The sequence below is a fragment of the Convolutriloba macropyga genome, chromosome 5, assembly GCF_964194025.1.
Source record: "Convolutriloba macropyga chromosome 5, txConMacr16.3, whole genome shotgun sequence".
NCBI lineage: Eukaryota > Metazoa > Xenacoelomorpha > Acoela > Convolutidae > Convolutriloba > Convolutriloba macropyga.
The window spans coordinates 4387437-4407281 of NC_134472.1; the positions used below are offsets into that span (position 1 = coordinate 4387437).

Sequence of the window (19845 nt, forward strand, 5' to 3'; positions counted from 1 at the left end):
CACAGCCGAATGTTCGAATCTGATCGGCCAAATAATCTGACTGGATTAAATTAAAGTGCAACAAATATAACAAATGGCGAATTAACCCGTTGTAGTCACTTCATTTTCTATGGCGTACGGCCGGGTTGAGCTACACTCGGCCTCTCCGTGGGCGCAACCCTCTCCCACTCTGACGGTGAGAGGTTAGGGAGGTTACCACTACGGATGAAAATTAGGAAGGTCTCACTGAAAATTGCCGTCAAAGTTCTGAGACTAAGATCAACACATTATAGCCCGGGAAATATTTGGCTCTATATCTCATTTTATGGCATTCTGTTCTACGCCCGTTGTGCTTTACCAGCGTCCTAAGTAGAGAATAAGAATCTATGATGCAAGGCCAAAAAATTCTATGAAAATTGGCGAAAATTTGGCTCTAGGTTGAAAAATCGAACAATGGTCTACACTTTACCATTCCTAAACTGTCAAGCGAGATCGATAGAAGAAGAAAAAAGCAAAGATGAGTTACATATTAAAAGCTCAAGAGTTGTCAACTAAAATCTAATTGAAATATTGTATGACGGAGGTTTGAACTGCCATTGCCCAGTTTGACATTTCCTAGTGATCTTTGAAGGAAGATACGTGATTATGCGACGCTACATGACGCATACGCAGCTCTTTGAGTACTATCAGAAAAGAAGAAAATTGAAATTAATTATCTTAACAGAAAACGATCAAAAAATAGTTGATTCGCTTATTTTCTTGATCCTTAACTATGAAAAATTTTAAAATAAGAGGATCGTGCAAACAAAAGTGTATTCAGTGTATATATTGTGGTCCCACATCATCAAATGTGATTAATGAATAATCACTCAGAAATGTATAGCTCGCTTCAAAATTTCATCATCAAAAAAGTAGACCAATTTTCATCATTACGGGCCTCTGACCGTAACAAAAAAAATTGCTGGCCCAGAACGTGGCTGGTACTTCCCCTCATTTTTGACGCACAACGTTGAAAGCACTTAAAGTACTTGTAAGTAGTTTCGGAAAAAACGTTTTCAGTAGTTACGTTCGTCAGTGAGATCATTTCGCAAAACGTAAAATCTTTCTGAAGTTCAGCGAATTAAAACAATTAAGACAAGCCCACAAAATTTGTGCCATGGGAAAGAAAGCATGAAACGATAGATTTGCATTCTAATACACATATTTAGTTACCAATAAAAGAAGTGTTCTCTACATTTACAAAATAACTTTTAATTTCAGAACTCTGAACTTTAAATATCCTTTATTTTTACCAAAATCAGAATTTATTCTTAATTGCAGAATTATCCCTCTGTTTTTCTTATCTTAAGTTTTGTTGTTTTTTTGGATTATGCTGTCCTTATTAGTCTTATTTCTGGTGCGACTTCTACCAGTCAAACCATAGAATATGTCGTCTTCTGAATTTCTGCTAGGCTCAACAGTGAGGGGACTCTGTCGCCCAGAAGATCGATCAAATAAAATAAACCAAAGGTTTTGAATTGGTGAAGCAAGCGTTACTTTGTTACTCTGCAATTTCCCCTCTTCCACTCTTGTATGCTGTTGCAAATTAGATTGCCTTGAAATAATTAAATTCACAATAGGGCTCGTCATATCAATTCTATTTATATTGATAACAAAGGTAAGAGAATTGCAAATCAATGGAAAAGACAAATTCAAGACAATTTATAATAGTAATAAATATAATAATAGCACTAACCGTGGTTCACTTCCCAAATGAACTAAATCAAAAACGCTCACAGCATCCCAACTGGTCTTGCGATTACAAACTTCCAGAGTTAAAAATCAATCTCAATCTCTTCCTTGCTTTTCACACCATCTTTTAAAGTTTAGTCCCACTAAACCAACTGCTTTTTCTCACTTGTGCGAATCCAAACTTCTGAAGTTCTCCCAAAATCTCCAAAGTCTCTCTCTCTCTAAATTTTTGTGTCACTTCAATTTATACTCAACCAATACGCTCTTATCTTAAGCAAACAAACCTTAATCTCTTAAGTAATCCTTGCAACTTTAACTTTAAATCTATTACATTCTGTAGGAGGGCTTTGTTTGCTATGCAAACAAACCAATATCAAATTAAGCTCTTTCATTCAACTGCAACCATCCATTGTTCAACTTTCTCCTTATTTTAAGTACACAACCTTTGGACTCTTATGTAAACAAATCAACTCTACTTTATCTCATATTTGCACTTGAATTGTCAATCAGTGTTTGCATAGTAAACACTAAACTTTGCTCCCAAAAGTTCTTTTTCCTCAATTTCCGCTACCAAATTAACTAGCTGCAATCAATCCTTGTCAAAAATCATGTGTTGAATAAATAACTTAACTCAACGCTAAACCAAAGATCAATTGTAAGTTCCAATTTCGAAAATATTTCATGCAATTTTCCACTTACAAACCGCCGAAAAGTCTAATAATTGTAAAAGCCTAAAATTCGACCTCTAGGGGTCAATCAGGGGTCATTCAACCAAAATGAGGGGTCAAGTTGATAAAACTAATTACCGTCCGGAAAATTCTCTCATAGTTGCAACTACTTACAAAATTTCATGGCCTAACGCCCACTAGAACACGAGCAATGACTGCACACACTTTTCATCGACCACCCGGATGACCCCAAATTTCCAAACTTAATTACTCTGAAACTAGTGGTCAAATCGTTATCTGGTAAAAATTTTTAGTAAATATAGGGTGCCACCAACATGCCTGCCAAATTTTGTGACTAACGGATCAGCCGTTGCGAGTCGTTTGCAATTTGAAATCTTTTAACGAATCGTGATTGCCGAAACCCGAAAAGACCGAGTTCGTCAAAATTGACCGGGGTGGTTAATTTTTGTCACTAACTGTCTCAGGTTATCATATTAATACCATTTCAAAGTCATTCGGCCACTCAAAAAGGCCAGTATCCGGTTTTCGGCACACGGTCGTCCCGAAGCACCAACTTCCGGTCGGAGTTTGTGGTTAAAAATATAACCAATCGAAAGACCTGGAAAAGTTACACTAATCCTCCAAAAATATAGGGCTACTACCAATGATCCACGAGCAATTCAAATTTTACGTTCCGCAGCACCGGCGTGCGCTAGTTCCGTGCAGTTTGGTCTGGGGTAAATCCGACCTAAAAATCTGATTCCTCATACACAAATTAGTCTATCCCCAAATTTCAGGTCAATCCGACTTCAACTTTTAGAGAAATTACTATTTCAATTTAAGTGCTAACTGTCTTCCAGTAAGAACAACCTATTTACCGCAAAAGACACCAAAAGTTATCCTAACCCTTTTCCGTGATCATCTCATACATAACTCAAAACTTAAAACCCATTGCAACCATTAATCAGTCGTATATCGTACCCGAACCGACAGTTTTCCATTCAAAATATTGAAAACCTTCAAATCACACCACTTCCGGCACTAATAAATCGGAGTTGGGTGGTCGGATTGGCGCAAAAGGTATACCAGCCAATGGGGGAGGGCGGCCAAGATCTGATTGGTGGTATTTCAAAAAACTGATAGATTGCATTTTTTTTAATCTAGATCAACAAAACTCTACTTAAATAACTCAGATCGAAAAGTTTAACCGGCGGCGCATCCCTATTATGTGTGGACAATCATCAGGGCAACATCTCCACAAATTTTCAGATTCCAATGACAAATATAACTTAAAAAGCCGACGGTACCAGGTTTGGGGGATGCGAATTATTTTGCAAATTCCAAATTGCACTTTCATTTAATTCAAATTGAATTTCCAATTCTGTTCAAAGTATCTAGTTCACTTCAAATCTTAGCTCTCTAGTTTTCTTCTAAATTTATATCACTCAACTGGACTTTGGCTTGATGCACAAATACAAATTTGCTCAGTAAACGAAATATATCGACAGCTCAATATGCTTTTGTTCATCAGTTTGTTTGTTTAATCTATATTAATCAACTCTTCTCCTTGGCGCCCTCGAAACGATAACCTTTAATAACAGAAAGCTAAACTCAAATACCTAACTTAACTTAATTAACTTGACCTAAAATATCTAAATTATTCTCCCTCCAACAAATTAATCTCCCGTAACAATAGTCAACCCAGTGATGTGAACCACATAATTTTAGCTCCGGTTTAATATAAAATAACTGCACAAAATTTTGAATATCTGTTGATTAAATCCGATTTGAGAACACTTTCGCGTTTTCACCTTTTAACATATTCTAACTAGTTCATCAACATTGGTTTCCGATCAAACTCTATTGCCTCTGACATACATCTACCCCAAGAACCCAAAAATCACTAAAGTAGAAAAACCTAAAAAAAGATTGAGTGAAAGTCAATCTATATCATCTTAATTTTTTTTTGAGGAAAAAAATATATAAGGCTATAGTGCTTGATCAACCTGTCCTAACAACTCAAATTAAAATGATATAGGCAAAAATTGGTTAAAAAGGCTTGAATAAATTTGTTATTATAATAAGCTCTCATTGTCCCTCTCATCATACGCTCGTGCACTTGTACACGAAAACCTACTTCCTCTGATGTTTGAATGGATGTACACCTCTTATTCCACTTTAGCTGCCATTTGTCCTGTAATCCTGCCATAACTGCAGTCCTGATGCTTCAACCTCTCTTTCCAGCTCAACGTTTTGTTCTTTAGCAACAGCTTCGCAATCTCCGGAAATCGCGATGCAATCCCTCTATCCACTTTTTTCTAAACTGCACTCAAAAACTCGCTAGAGTCCTCCCCCCTAGGCTGTTGATCGTCACGAACCCAACTGTGCAACACTGTAGTCATTGAATTGTGATTGGATTTCCCTGTTCTGTCAACTCCAGCACTGTCCTCTTGATGCTCATCCGTTGGTTCGACCGAAACACAACTATTAAGCTGACTTTCGCTCAATTGCAATTGCACCCATTCCTCTAACTCCTTTCCAACTGTTGAAAATTACACCGGTCACTTGCTGCCTTATCAATTTAACCCATATGTTTTTCAGATACCAACTGCCAATCAAATCCTCCTGAACTTGTCAAGTTCTCCAAAGTGTCAACAGTGCACTCAGTTGTACCCATTTGTGTCTCATCAGCCACCTTTGTCTAGTTCCAGAACTTCTGGTCTAGACCTCCTGTCTTCAACTGCATCAAGGCCCAGGCTCCCAACATATAGTTTCTGTTTGCTTTGACATCCCCACCAAAATCGCTCGCTATTGCAGTTACGTTGTCGCATGCTACTGAGTTCCAAATCCCGGCAAAACCTCGCTTCTCGCATCGTTGACATCAAATTCCTCTACAACCGAAAAATCTGTATCCAAATTATCTTCAAACAAATTGTCATCATCCGACTGTTCATCGCTTAGCTCCCCAGACTTTGGTGACAGTACACAACCCTTTTTCATGGCATGATGCTCATCTGGTCCACAAGACTCAACACTGCGCTCAATTATTTTTTCTTCTGTCAGAATTTCCTTCAAGCCACTGTTTTCATGTTCGCTTAGCGCTGCTCTATGAATTTCCTGATTCATGCGACCACAAACTTCCTCCGTAAACTCTACCTCAGTAGCAGTTTGCACATCATCGCCGTAACCTGGAATTGTTTTTCTACTACAACTCCCAGCGACTCTCGTATCTTCCACTTCTCCAAACAGATCTTCACCAAACGCTCCTTTTCTTGATTGTCTTGATACAACACAGCGGGACCCCTTGCCAAACCTTTCAAAACTTTTGCCAAATTGCCAAATTTCATCCATTAAAGAAGTATTAATGCTTCTACGTGTATCAATCATTTGCCTTGGAGAAAAATGCTGTCGCTTTTTCTGATCAACAGTGTCACTGGTTTCAAGGAGTTACGCTCTACTTCCCGCTTTCTCTCGAACAAACAAACTGTAGTTTCGCTCATAAAAAAGTGGATTGTCAGACAATCGTATGTCAAACTGATACAGGGTCTCGGTCAGTGTCCATGCTTCCTCCCTTGACCGCCAATGACCTATTGTTAAATCACTTACTGCATTCAAAGCCCACCCACAAATTTTTATAGGCAACCACTTAATCATCTCTTCTTATGTCTATCCCAGCTTCATGCCAGTGATCAAGAAAAGCTCACGCCAATCTTCCCAAATTTCGTAACCTGGTGAAAAAAAAACGCTTCACCAATTGATAACCAAACATAATCAAACTTTTGGTAACCAAGTCCAAAATGTAAGTCAGCTTTTGGTCTGCTCTCAGCAGTTTCTGCAACGAAAAGTGTCGCACGATCTTCAAATAATCAGAAAATAACCCACAGCAAAAAGTAACGAAGAAACGAAGCCCACCCAGGAGCGCCAATGTCGTCTTCTGAATTTCTGCTATGCTCAACAGTGGGGGGAAACTGTTGCCCAGAAGGTCGATCAAATAAAATAAACCAAAGGTTTTGAATTGGTGATGCAAGCGTTACTTTGTTACTCTGCAATTTCCCCTCTTCCACTCTTGTATGCTGTTGCAAATTAGATTGCCTTGAAATAATTAAATTCACGATAGGGCTCGTCATATCAATTCTATTTATATTGATAACAAAGGTAAGAGAATTGCAAATGAATGGAAAAGACAAATTCAAGACAATTTATAATAGTAATAAATATAATAATAGCACTAACCGTGGTTCACATCCCAAATGAACTAAATCAAAAACGCTCACAGCATCCCAACTGGTCTTGCGATTACAAACTTCCAGAGTTAGGTCTCAATCTCAATCTCTTCCTTGCTTTTCACACCATCTTTTAAAGTTTAGTCCCACTAAACCAACTGCTTTTTCTCACTTGTGCGAATTCAAACTTCTGAAGTTCTCCCAAAATCTCCAAAGTCTCTCTCTCTCTCTCTTTAAATCTCTGTGTCACTTCAATTTATACTCAACCAATACGCTCTTATCTTAAGCAAACAAACCTTAATCTCTTAAGTAATCCTTGCAACTTTAACTTTAAATCTATTACATTCTGTAGGAGGGCTTTGTTTGCTATGCAAACAAACCAATATCAAATTATGCTCTTTCAATCAACTGCAACCAGCCATTGTTCAACTTTCTCCCTATCTTAAGTACACAACCTTTGGACTCTTATGTAAACAAATCAACTCTACTTTATCTCATATTTGCACTTGACTTGTCAATCAGTGTTTGCATAGTAAACACTGAACTTTGCTCCAAAAAATTCTTATTCCTCAATTTCCGCTACCAAATTAACTAGCTGCAATCAATCCTTGTCAAAAATCATGTGTTGAATAAATAACTTAACTCAACGCTAAACCAAAGATCAATTGTAAGTTCCAATTTCGAAAATATTTCATGCAATTTTCCACTTACAAACCGTCGAAAAGTCTAATAATTGTAAAAGCCTAAAATTCAACCTCTAGGGGTCAATCAGAGGTCATTCAACCAAAATGAGGGGTCAAGTTGATAAAACTAATTACCGTCCGGAAAGTTCTCTCATAGTTGCAACTACTTACAAAATTTCATGGCCTAACGCCCACTTGAACACGAGCAATGACTGCACACACTTTTCATCGACCTCCCGGATGACCCTAAATTTCCAAACTTAATAACTCTGGAAACAGTGGTCAAATCGTTATCGGGTAAAAATTTTTAGTAAATATAGGATGCCACCAACATGCCTGCCAAATTTTGTGACCAACGAATCAGCCGTTGCAAGTCGTTGGCGATTTGAAAGTTTTTAACGAGTCGTGGGTGCCGAAACCCGAAAAATCCGAGTTCGTCGAAATTGACCGGAGTGGTTATTTTTTGTCACTAGCTGTCTCAGGTTATCACATTAATACCATTTGAAAGTCATTCGGCCACTCAAAAAGGCCAGTTTCCGGTTTTCGGCACACGGTCGTCCCGAAGCACCAACTTCCGGTCGGAGTCTGTGGTTAAAAATATAACCAATCGAAAGCCCTTGAAAAGTTACACTAACCCTCCAAAAATATAGGGCTACTACAAATGATCCACGAGCAATTCAAATTTTACGTTCCGCAGCACCGGCGTGCGCTGGTTCCGTGCAGTTCGGTCTGGGGTAAATCAGACCTCAAAATCTGATTCCTCATACACAAATTAGTCTATCCCTCAAATTTCAGGTCAATCCGACTTCATATTTTAGAGAAATTTTTACTTCAAATTCAGCCGTAAATTGCACTCAAACCGTCAGTTTTCCATTCAAAATATTGATAACCTTCAAATCACACCACTTCCGGCGCTGATAATTCGGAGTTGAGGGGTCGGATCGGCGCAAAAGGTATATCTGCCTGAGAAGACCATTGGGTGTATATGCAATTAAAATTTGGTGAACGTCCGCTTATTATAACCTCAATGGGGGAGGGCGGCCAAGATCTGCTTTGTGGTATTTCAAAAAACTGATAGACTGCCTTTTTTTAATCTAAATCAACAAAACTCTACTTTAATAACTCAGATCAAAAAGGCGCAACCGGTCGCGCAACCCTATTATGTATGGACAATCATCAGGGCAACATCTCCACAAATTTTCAGATTCAAATGACAATTATAACTTTAAAAGTCGAAGGTACCAGGTTTGGGGATGCCCATTATTTTGCAAATTCTAAATCGCACTTTCATTTACTTCAAATTGAATTTCCAAATCTGTTCAAAGTATCTAGTTCACTTCAAATCTTAGCTCTCTAGTTTTTTTCTAAATTTAAATCACTCATTTGGACTTTGTCCTGATGCACAAACACAACCTTGCTAAGTAAACGAAATATATCGACAGCTCAATATGCTTTTGTTCATCAATTTGTTGGTTTAAGATATATCACTCAACTCTCCTCCCTGGCGCCTTCAAAACAATAACCTTTAATACCAGAAAGCTAAACTCAAATACCTAACTTAACTTAATTAACTTGACCTAAATTATCTAACTTACTCTCCCTCTCCCATGTCATTTTATTACATTCTTCAGACTAGTAGAAACAGGAACAAAATGGCAGGAGTGTTGGTCATCCAGCTTTTACAACAATTTGACTATCTATCAACATTCTAAATGTGATTTTTTTCACATATCCTTAAGCCCAGGTGTTAACGACAGATCAAAATAGTTTAAAAACTGGCAATCTTTTCAAAGTTATACAAAACATTTTATCCAGAGTGAGATTTAACTGAATTCCACAGATGAATCTTAGTAATTGCGTGAAAACTCTATCGATCATTTATTGATGATTAATTAACACTTTTCATCTGGACTTTTCATCAAAAAACATTCATTAAGCCATAATTGTTTCTTCTCATTTCCCTGTATTCCATGGTATTTGCTGTACATTGAATGTAAGTTTTTAGTATATTTAAAATTCCCTCTGCTCGGAATAGAACTTGTAATCTGTTTTGGTGCACGAGCCATCGTGCCTTTGAGTCACAGTTCCAATCAATGTTAGCCTTTTATTTTTGTTAGATACAATACAAAAGCGGTTTTTGTAACAATAGCATAATGCGGGTCAATTTTCCATTTGCAATCAATAATGGACGATCGATTTATTAATTTGACCTTCCAACCGAAGGTCAAATTATCGTGAATTATCGATGTTATCGTGAATTATCGATGGGCTTTAGTTGATATCAATATATCTATTTTTCATATTGGATTCATTCAAAATTTTTGTATATTTGATTGAAAATTGGGTTGCGTAATCATTGCAAATATGGGCTGCGTCATTAAAAACTATTGAGTGTTGATTGTACTGACCTCTAGAGTCGTCTGTGTTCTGAATGATGTAATGCTCATCATTGTCCTCGATGTCTTTCTGATCAAACTCAACTACTGGTTCCAAACCTAATCAAAAACTTTTCAGTTACCGCAGTATGTGAATGAGATAACTTTGACCTGCTGTAGCAGAAACGGACCCTAGTATTGATTCAGGTTCTCAAACATCATTTCAAAATAATAATATCCTTTTAAAATGCATAATATTGACAATTTGCAGCAAAACTACAAGTGTTCTAGAGACTGTCAAGGCTGCTCTTAGCCAAAAATTGAGAGTATTGAGCGCGTTTTTCTTTAAAATATCTATTGTTGTTCTTGTTAAATCTGCCATCAACAACTTGAACTAGATGTGCGTGGTTGATCATTAATTTGTGTGTATGCTAGTCTAAAACCGACTATTATCTTATTGGAGATCTTGCAAGGCTATAACAAGACTATAAATAATCATATCAGTCTTGCAACAGTCGGAAAAGATGAACAAATTTTTGCAAGATCTTGCATCATTACCGCCATAGACAAGAATCTAGCCAGATTGAGCAGGATAACTGTCGAAGTTGAGCTGGCGAAACATGCTATTTATCAAGTTTCTTGGAAGAAGCTGATAAATAGATTTATTCACGTGATACAAAAAACATTGCAACTCTCTGTTTTTAAAGTTCAGATAGTTTCAACAGTGAGGGGCCTCTGTAGCCCAGAAAATTGATCAAACATTATAAACTAAGAGTTTTTATTATGCCAATCAACCACTACCTTGAAAGCGCTTCATTCACCAAATATATACAGCACGAAATGTTCGACAAATATTAATATGCTAATTGCCATCTGCCACTTATGTACGCTGTTTCGATTTATATTTCCCCAAAAACAGTTATTTCGCAATCAAGCAAGAAATCTTAAAACGGGTAATCAAAAGAGCAGTAAGTATCAATTTGAGGAATGTATATAATAGTTATAACTAATGTTAATACATATGTTGTGGATCATGCAGAAACAATTCAAGCAAAATGCCTACAAAAATCACGAAAGATTAGGAGTTTTCAAGAGTTTTCGCTGTGCGTTTTTAAAGGTCTTTGAACAATTTAGTCTCATCAAACTACATTTTCCTAAATGTCACCCAATTTAAAGCCCCACTGAACGGCTAACATCTATGTGCAGCTCTCAGTTTATCAAAATCGCTTGTCCGTTTTAGGACCACTTTTGTTTTTAATCTACATTAATGATCTTCCCACTTTGCAAACTAAAAGTAAGATAGTTCTCTTCGCCGACGATACGGCTCTTAGTGGTAAATTAGGCGTTGACACGGCAGAAGATTTTGAAAAAATATCAAACTGGGTGACTCTAAACAGTCTTTCCCTAAATAAAACAAAAACCAAAACACTTATTTTTGACACTGCAGCAGGCGCAAATCAGGCTAGACAATTTGTTCCAAATAGTCAAGTAGTAACTTCGGCAAAATATTTGGGTCTCGAAATAGATCACAAGTTGAGTTTCAAGGAGCATGCCAATCAGTTGCTAAAAAAAACTGCCAAAAATGTTCCGTTGCTGTATCAACTCAAAAAGTTCTTGCCTTCTTCGGCATTGCTTAGAGCATATAAATCCTTTATTCAGCCAATATATCAGTACGGCATACTGGTGTACGGTACTGCTGATAAGAAAGTAATGGAAAAAATTGAAAATCAACAGAAACTGTTGATTCGAATTATTTTTAAAAAAAGAAAGTTCGAGTCGACACTCAAATTGCGATCAAAGTACAAAATACCCCTAGTGAGGGAACTTCATGTCTACGAGCTTTTGAAGCTTCTGGCAGCTGTCTTAAGACAAGCACATGCCCATCCAGAGATAAATAGCTACATAAGCCCCAAAGAAATTCACACACTATTTGATCCGGAGAAAAGAAATAAACTTTTGAAAACTGAAATAAGACTTACAAAACAAAATAAAAAGTCCATTAAAGTTCGCGTCAGGATCCTTTGCAATGTTTTAGTGAAGTATGACATAAGTGTGTTAAAAAATATTCTACAACTTGGCAAAAAACAATTAGACTCTTATTTGCATAATATTAGAGATGTCTACATTTATGAGAATCCAGAATTACTCGCTATATTTTGGTAACAGAAATGCTCTCAAAAAATATCAAGACACCTGAGAACGGACATTAATAGTCTGATGGTGCTCTTGCAAACTGATGATAACTTACTGGTTGTATGTTTATTCTGTCATTTGGTATCAGTTTGAGAACGAATTTATTATTATTATTGTCGGTTCTTATTGCTGGCCCTCGAATTTTGATTCCTTCACCTCGGCAACAGTGTTGTTCTGTCTTCTAGTGGCAGCTCCGCTGCTACTTTTTTTCAACCAACAAGCCATTATCCTTATTCAGCAAAATTTTAATCTCTTAAGTGACCATTACATCTTGCTTTTGAAATCTGTCACTTTCCGTAGGAGGGCTCTGTTTACTGTGCAGACAAATTAGTGCTCAGTTACATTTTACCACTAAAATACTGCCAACCTTTTTTCAACTTCAACCATTCAAATGCCTTTGAAATGTTTCACCACTTCATAAAAAATTAAAGGAACGTACAAACACTCCAAGATCAGTTCAAATTTCACGTCACCCTTTATGCATTGGTGGTCAAAATTGACTTCAATATCAGATTCCCCGTGCCCACATTAGTGTACCTGTCAGGTTTCATGCCAATCAGACGACAGTTTTATTTCATATGACTTTTTCAATGTTTAGTGCTAATAAATCTAACTTGAAAACGCCCAATTGTTTTTTTTTTTTTACTAAAAACAGCAAAAATAACTACTTCAAACTTTTTCTTGCCTGGTACCACTAGGGATGAGACTTCAAGCTTATTCTTTTTGAATCTACCTTTGTCAACCTTTATTTCTCACACACTTAGTTTTGACCTTAAAAAATCAATCACTTTCAAATTCCACTTTATTCGGGTGGCCAGAATCATGGCTAAGAAAGAGCCTTTCATATAGAAATTAACATCGGAACAAAACTCATGCGACTTTCGACAGAAAAAAAAACACACTGGGCTAACGGAATTATCGGCTCCAACCTATTTTTGTAATCAAACTAGAAAATTCGTTTCCCTCTCGTAAAATAACTTTTTCGCTTCAACTTCAAATTCTAATTCTCTTCAAATTTCCAAGTTCCTTTACGAAATTAAGTTTGATCTCTAATGGGTGTTAAAAATTAATTTTTTCTGATCACAAATTCGCTGTTGGCTTGATCCATATACAACTTAACTAATTAATTGCAATATATTGTCAACTCATGACAATCTCATGTGGTTTAACACGTGAATTTTTTAGAGTGTTTTTCTCCGTAGTTTCTGCATGGCAATTTTCCCTTAAAAACTCTAATGTGATGCAACTCTTGTTCAAGAGTGGCAAGAATATTCTCTCGTTTGTCTTCAGTATCGAAAAAAATTTTGCAGATTATTATCGAATTACCGCTCTAATACTTACCAAGTTCTTCAGGCGTTTGAGACATGCCACATATGACGAATATGAGTGCAGCTGTTAGGATGAAAGTGTTCACTGCAAAACAGTAGCTGTACCCATACTGAAGTGACCACAGACACTGAAATATTCAATCCATTTTTTAAATGTCTTTTCAACGTCATAAATCAGATAACTTCTTATCTCATTTGTTTACTTAGCACTTTTGGCTAAGAAATTAGAATCAATGTTTTTTTTTCAGTGTATTAGGCATAAACATTTGACCTAACCCTCGCTTTTGCAATATTCGTTGTTATGTATTTAAGACATCCTTGAGATCCCAAATATATTACGAGCAGAGATACAAGGAAATGCTGATTAGCAATTAGACTTTGACAACTGCAATTAGAAATTCGGGGAAATTTAATGAAATCATTTACTTTAAATGTCAATTTTGTCTCGAATCATTCATGGCCGACATAATAAATTATGCATAAAAATGTGAGTGGTATTAATCGGAAGCGAACAAGAGCGAGTAATGTAATTGAAAGCAAAGCTTTCCCGACCAATTTTGGTATCTCGCCTCCGATCGAAAACAAAATATTATATCAATTTATAACATTAAATGCCGTTCTCTAGTCCTATTTGACATTGATAAAGAGAGAATTAATTTACAATTAGTAAGAAAAATGTAGACAAGACTGTAAGCAACATTAATCAGCGAGAATAGATTTAGGCATTAATAAGCAAAATGCGTTTTACAATCTCATTACATGCGAGAAAGTGTTTCAAATCGGATCGCGTTTACCCTGTTTGAGCAAAAATCACCATATAAGGAAGCTCAGAGCGATCTGATCTCCTTACGTATGACAAAGGATAAATGATTCTTTTCATAACTTCTAGTAATATCTCCATTGCTGAGTTTTGTCCGAATTAGTTATTTTAGTAATTAAATCATGTAAAACATCAACATCGGGGTGAATTGACAGAAAGGTTAAGTGATAGAAGGATTAAATGACATAGGGTTAGAGTAATGGGGTGAAAACATAGAAGGTTAAATAAAGACGGATGAACAAAAGAAAGAATCTTCCCTAGAGCTCAACAAAAAACGAATATCCATTCAGAAGACACAATCGATAAAATTCTTGGGTATCACTCTCACTCCACACCTCAAGTGGAATGAACATTGCAAAGATTTAATACCAAGAACGAACAGCAGGCTATTTCAACTCTGGAAGCTTAGTAAACTAAACGTTAACGAAGAAAGCCTAATTTTGGTTTACAAATCTCGGATCAGACCACTATTTCTGTACTCAAATGCTTGCTGGCTGGATCAATACCATGCTTTTATCAATAAAATACAAAACGTTCAAAACCGAGCCCTTCGAATTTGCCTTCGAAAACCAAGATGGTACCAGACTCAAAAACTCCACGAAAATGCAAACATGAAGTCAGTCAGGGAAATGCAGATTAAACTGGCCATCGGGTATATTAAAAAGGCAATCAAACACAACATACTGCCTGTATCAGAGCTGATATACAAGAAACGACACTGCCCGCTCAACTCTTGCAAAAGCACTCTTGATCATTTAAATTACTAAATCTTCTAGCCTCATACACAACAGACTATTGACTAAGATGACTGCTCAGAATAGTGATCAACTAAACAGAAGGAGGATCAACCCCAATTTAATCCCAGAAATTCTATATCAAAGATCTTGATCTTTCAAACAACAGAAATGGGCTCAATGACAGAAGGAAAGCAAAAACTGAGAAAGAAAAACTAAGGAAACAGGAAAAAAAGTACAACAACAAACAGGAAAACAGATTTACTGATAGTGCAAATTAAAAACTGGCAGTTGTATAACCGAAAGTAGCTATCGAATGGCACAGTTGTGACGAGCACAAAAAAGGTTTAATAAAGTAAATACAACTACGGTTCGATTCCAACTCCAGCAATTTTACATTTATTTTCTTGAGGCGTTTCCTCCATCCAATGAACTGCATCAAATTTCTAACGTCCCGAAGAAGAGGAAAGTGGCGCAGTTGTCAGCAAAGCGTGGATTATTAACGATAGAAAGAACATTTCTTTTTCTCCGACCGCGGTTCGAGTCCAGCTCAGTTGCCTCCAACTTTCCTGATTGCAATTAATATTTTCCCGCTATATTAACAATATGGAAAACAACAGAACAATCGGACGTGTTAAATGTATTCGGTCAGCCGCTCGACTAGTCAATTCGGGGCCAAATACAATTCAGTCCTTATCATTCTCTGTCCACCTCATTCAATTGTCTTCATCTGTTCGGCCAGCCGCTCGCCTATTCAATTCGGGGCTGAATAGATCACGGATGTTGTCAATATCTCTATGCGTAGTTTTTGAACAACATCTACGCCTTCTTTCGAAGCCTCTCATTTCTACTTTATTGATGAGTATTTCACTATTTTCCTCAACCCTCAACTGGTTTAAAAAACGTATGTGAGATTAAACAAACACATTCACTCTTTTGCTGCGCGTAGTTTGAATTCAGTGGTTTTATGGATTAGAATAGCGTAGCACTTTTATTTATCAATCTGTCACTTTTATAATAACGCTTTTTAAGTCAGAAATAACGCTTTTGTTTATTTTCTTCTCCCTCTCCTCATCAATCATAACCGTTCCTTTTTCTCACGTCAATGTTTTTTTGATATCGAAGCAGGACAATTTGAAATCTGGGCCACCGATCTAAGCCCCAGCTATAATTGAATCAAGCAGACAGTAACATATTTGAATGAAAGCTGAATTTTTGTAACATCATACAAGACACTTAGCGCTGACCGCCAATAAAACAGCACAAATGGGAGCGTCGGTTCGAAACGGTTCAAGTCAGTTTGTTGATCTCCGCTTTAAATTCGCAACGACTTAAACATTGAAAAAAAGAAGCTTTGGATCGAAAAACCTGCAGAAACATAAGTCAACTTAATGCAGTGAACTTTTACCTCGAAGAAACAGATTATCAACACGCGTGGTTTCGAGTCCCACCCACGCCCATCGAGCATTTAAAACTTTCCCATTTCAATTTTATTTTATTTTTGTTTTTATTCATCATACTTACCTGAAGAAACTATCACACTCATTTTAAACCATTTCCACGAGGCTAGCCAAGAAAACAATCCACTAGCGTTTGTATACGTCAATTTCAGCCAGCAGAAGTCCTCCATGGTACTTGAAATGGCTGAGTGCATCTGAGGCAGAGGAAGTTTTCTACTGCAGTTATATAGAACTTTAGGTTTTAACAAGAACTTCTCAAACTCTTTTTTTTATAAACTAAAAAACTCCTCTTACTGTGTATATAACTGTGTATATAAATTCTTTCACCCCTGGTTGTACATAAATTGTATTGTATAGGCTGAACAAAAGCGCGGCTGCCAATAAGGGTTTCGAGCTATTAAAAGGTTTATAAGATAACTTTTTTTCAGAGAAATGCGAACTCAAATCGGAAAACATTTTGTGATTTTGCTTAAGTTATCACCTTTAATATCTATTTGCTCTGGGATGATTTTTAAGGAAAAAATTATTATCTTGTTAGAATTAAACTTAAATTAGGGCAAAGTCTTATGTTATAAAAAAAAATGCATTACAAGATTTTGATCTTCTAAAGGTCCCAACAAATACTAAAAATCAAAGTTCGCTCTGATGGTTCCCGTTCAGCAGCTTGTTCCGATGCAATTCATAATAAACAAAAAAACTAGTGATACTGAAAGTTTGCTTGAAACAACAAGGTGCGGTTCTCGCCAGCTAAATAAGCAAAGGTTTCAGCGTATTTTTTAAGGTTGTTTGCATCTATATAATTTCATTGAACCAAAGATTTTTAAAAGAAAGTTAATTGTTCTCTATTTTTTTTTGTTTACATAAGTTCGTTTTATATTTGGATTTCAAACGAGTGAACGTTAATTATGGTACATTATACCACTATTGGAAGCTGAAATCTGGAATTCGCCATTCAAGTGGAATTTTTCATTTGTTTAAACTTCAAAGTTTTGCTCCGAAGTTTCAGAATTTTTACTTTGTAAATGGTTTCGAGATGAGCGGATCTCTTACAGGTTTCTTGCATGTTGAATTGAGCTGAGCACGTAACAGTTATTTTCTAGTTTTTGGCAGAAAATCATGCTGAGCTATAATAAATTGTAACTTAAGAACGTACGTATGGTGTGGGCGTTTTTACTAATTAACTATCTTTTCTCGAACTGGTCTAGAATATCATCACTCTTTGAAGAAATGAAAGACTAAACACAACGACGTTGGGGAACGCAAAAGTCTGTTTTAGTTGCAAAAATGCTTTAAAAGGTATTAGACTGAGTGTGTCTGGACAGTCTGACTTTTGGACTGGAACCAAATTTTCTAGAATCTTGCTTCGACTCCAAAAGCAAAAATGGGCCCCAAAATGATGTTTGAGATTTTTTTGAACAATGTATCAAGTGAAAAAGCATGGTTAGCTTCAAGCCAATCACGACAGTAAATAAAAAATTTGTTTATCAAACTTGAGAGCGATTGAACGTACATAGTAACGTAATACAACATATAATTTGTAACTGGGGTCATAAAAACACTGGGGGGGGGGGGGGGGGGACAGAATAGATCCGGAAGTTGTTTTGACCTTGAAGAGTAATTGATTCTGTTGCTTACCATGAGATTGCTCATTATATTTCCGAAGGAGAGACTCGCACTCCAGATTCCGAAGACCATCCCTCTCCTAAAATTAATGTCTCTTTAACGACACACTTTATCACATAATATTTGCTGTGCTTTCCCCTTTACCCCTTTCTAGTCCCTTTCTAGCTCAGTGGTCATATAAAGTATACCCTCCTTTACCGTATAAATGCACTAATGAGAGGCTATAATTTCTTATAATTTCAGGGGGGGGGGGGGGGGAGGGGGGAGGGAGGCTATAAACGGAAAAACCAAAACTGATTAGTTTTGCTCTATACATTAAATAGATTCATTTCAGAATACGCAATAGATGAGAAGAATACGCACGTGTCATTTGAATGAAAAAGTTTTGTTTTTTAATTTGATCTGTTCCTTCTGTACGTGTCATAAAAATAATCTTTGACCTTTGAACTGTCCAAAGAATTTTGAAACGTTCAACTCTATGAGACATACTATACATGGCATGCTTTTCTCATTTTTTTTAATCACACGCTTAAGCTCTTTTCCACACGCCGCTGACGCATGGCAGAGGAGGTAAACTCAAAAATTATTTCGCTTAAGCCCACTATACAAAAATTTAGTTCTTGCTACAAATCTGGTGTTTTTTTTGTGTACTTTACTGCGTTGGGTAACTTTTGCTGACCCGTTTTAACAAGCAAAGCCCCCTTCATCCTACAGCGCAGAAACATGAGAGCAGTTCAAATGCGTGCAATGATTACAATATATGCCATGTATATCATGCATTATATACTGAGATCTATTCTGTTTCGCACCCCCCCCCCTAGTGTTTTTTATGATTCCCAGTTACAAATTATATGTTGTTATATTGCACGTTACTATGCAAAAAAAGGGGGTCTTTCCCATTATAGCCTCCCCAGCTTAGTGGTCATAACTTATAGCCCCCCTCCAATTATGGTAAATATACCATAATGGGGCTATAATTTCATGGGGGGGGGGGCTATAATGGGAAAGACCCAAAAATAGCATGTGCTCCTCTTGGTAAAAAAAATTATGCTCACTAAGCGGGGGTGGGGGGCGGGGGGGGGGTTCAGAATAAATTCATATACTGCTTTTTCTATTGGATTGGTATGTTTGTGTTATCATTGAAATTTTAAAAAATTTTGCGGACCTCAAGCTCACACTGCTACGGTTGAACTTTGTTTCACATAGAGTGTAAAGTCGTCACAAAAAGACGATACCGTTAAGAGAAGCCTCAAGGAGGTTTCACTAGTTCACTATCGCCGTATTTGAATTAAGCAGCGTTGTTCATCCAGATGGTTCTAAAGCAGACCCAGGATGGGTTCCTTTTACAGCCTTAAGGTATAAAGAGCTAGGGCCACTCATTTCTACGATTGAAGTAGACTTACCTATATCTCTCAGACTAATCAACTCTGTACAACACTGAAGGTATACGTCAATTATAACGATGTATAAAAGAGTTAACGCCGGAGTCAGAGATATACACATCGTGCAACTACTCTAATAAACTGAATATGGTTAGTGGAGTTCTCTCTATGTAAAAGAGAATAGTGTCTTCTGAGTCTCTGATTGGATGAAGGTGTACATCCAGTATTTCTACTGCTACATCCATCCGGGGTTAAGAGTTTCTAGATCCGGATTTGTGAACTGTAGCAGAAATACGCTGGATGTGTCATCCTTGCTGAGTGGTGGAGTGAAGAGTTTTGTTCTCGTTAAAGTGAAGTTGTGACTCGTGCCGTCGTCTGGAGTCCCTGTCAGTGAAGTAGTGGCTAGTGTCGTCAGTAAGGGGTTGGTCAGCTTGGAGAACAATTGAAGTCGTCATTTACAGGGTGTGCTGACCAGTAACGTCAGTCCTGTCATAGTATCCAACTATCACTGTCATGTAGTGAGCATTTGTTCTCAGTTGGAGGATCGCTTAAAGTCTGTAGTCTTCGTTCGGTTTGTACAAGGAGATTTCTGTTTATCTCCATCTGGTACAAAGTTTGAACCAGTCGAATTTACCAGCTTACCTTC

At 36.9% G+C, this 19845-nt stretch overlaps 2 protein-coding genes across 2 annotated transcripts in view; one reads left to right on the top strand and one right to left on the bottom strand.

Annotated features, from left to right (window-relative positions):
• LOC142339691 (sugar phosphate exchanger 3-like) overlaps positions 1–5165 on the top strand; it is a 45805-nt gene extending 40640 nt beyond the window's left edge. The window contains exon 6 of the mRNA XM_075389911.1: positions 4980–5165. Within this exon, the coding sequence (XP_075246026.1) occupies positions 4980–5165 (186 nt within the window). The remainder of the gene's footprint in view (positions 1–4979) is intronic.
• Positions 5166–5210: 45 nt separating this feature from the next.
• LOC142339693 (sugar phosphate exchanger 3-like) overlaps positions 5211–19845 on the bottom strand; it is a 51396-nt gene continuing 36761 nt past the window's right edge. Inside the window, exons 6-9 of the mRNA XM_075389912.1 lie at positions 17830–17896; positions 13194–13308; positions 9693–9779; positions 5211–5566 (exon numbers count right to left, since the gene is read on the bottom strand). Coding sequence (XP_075246027.1) covers positions 5211–5566; positions 9693–9779; positions 13194–13308; positions 17830–17896 — 625 coding nt within the window. The remainder of the gene's footprint in view (positions 5567–9692; positions 9780–13193; positions 13309–17829; positions 17897–19845) is intronic.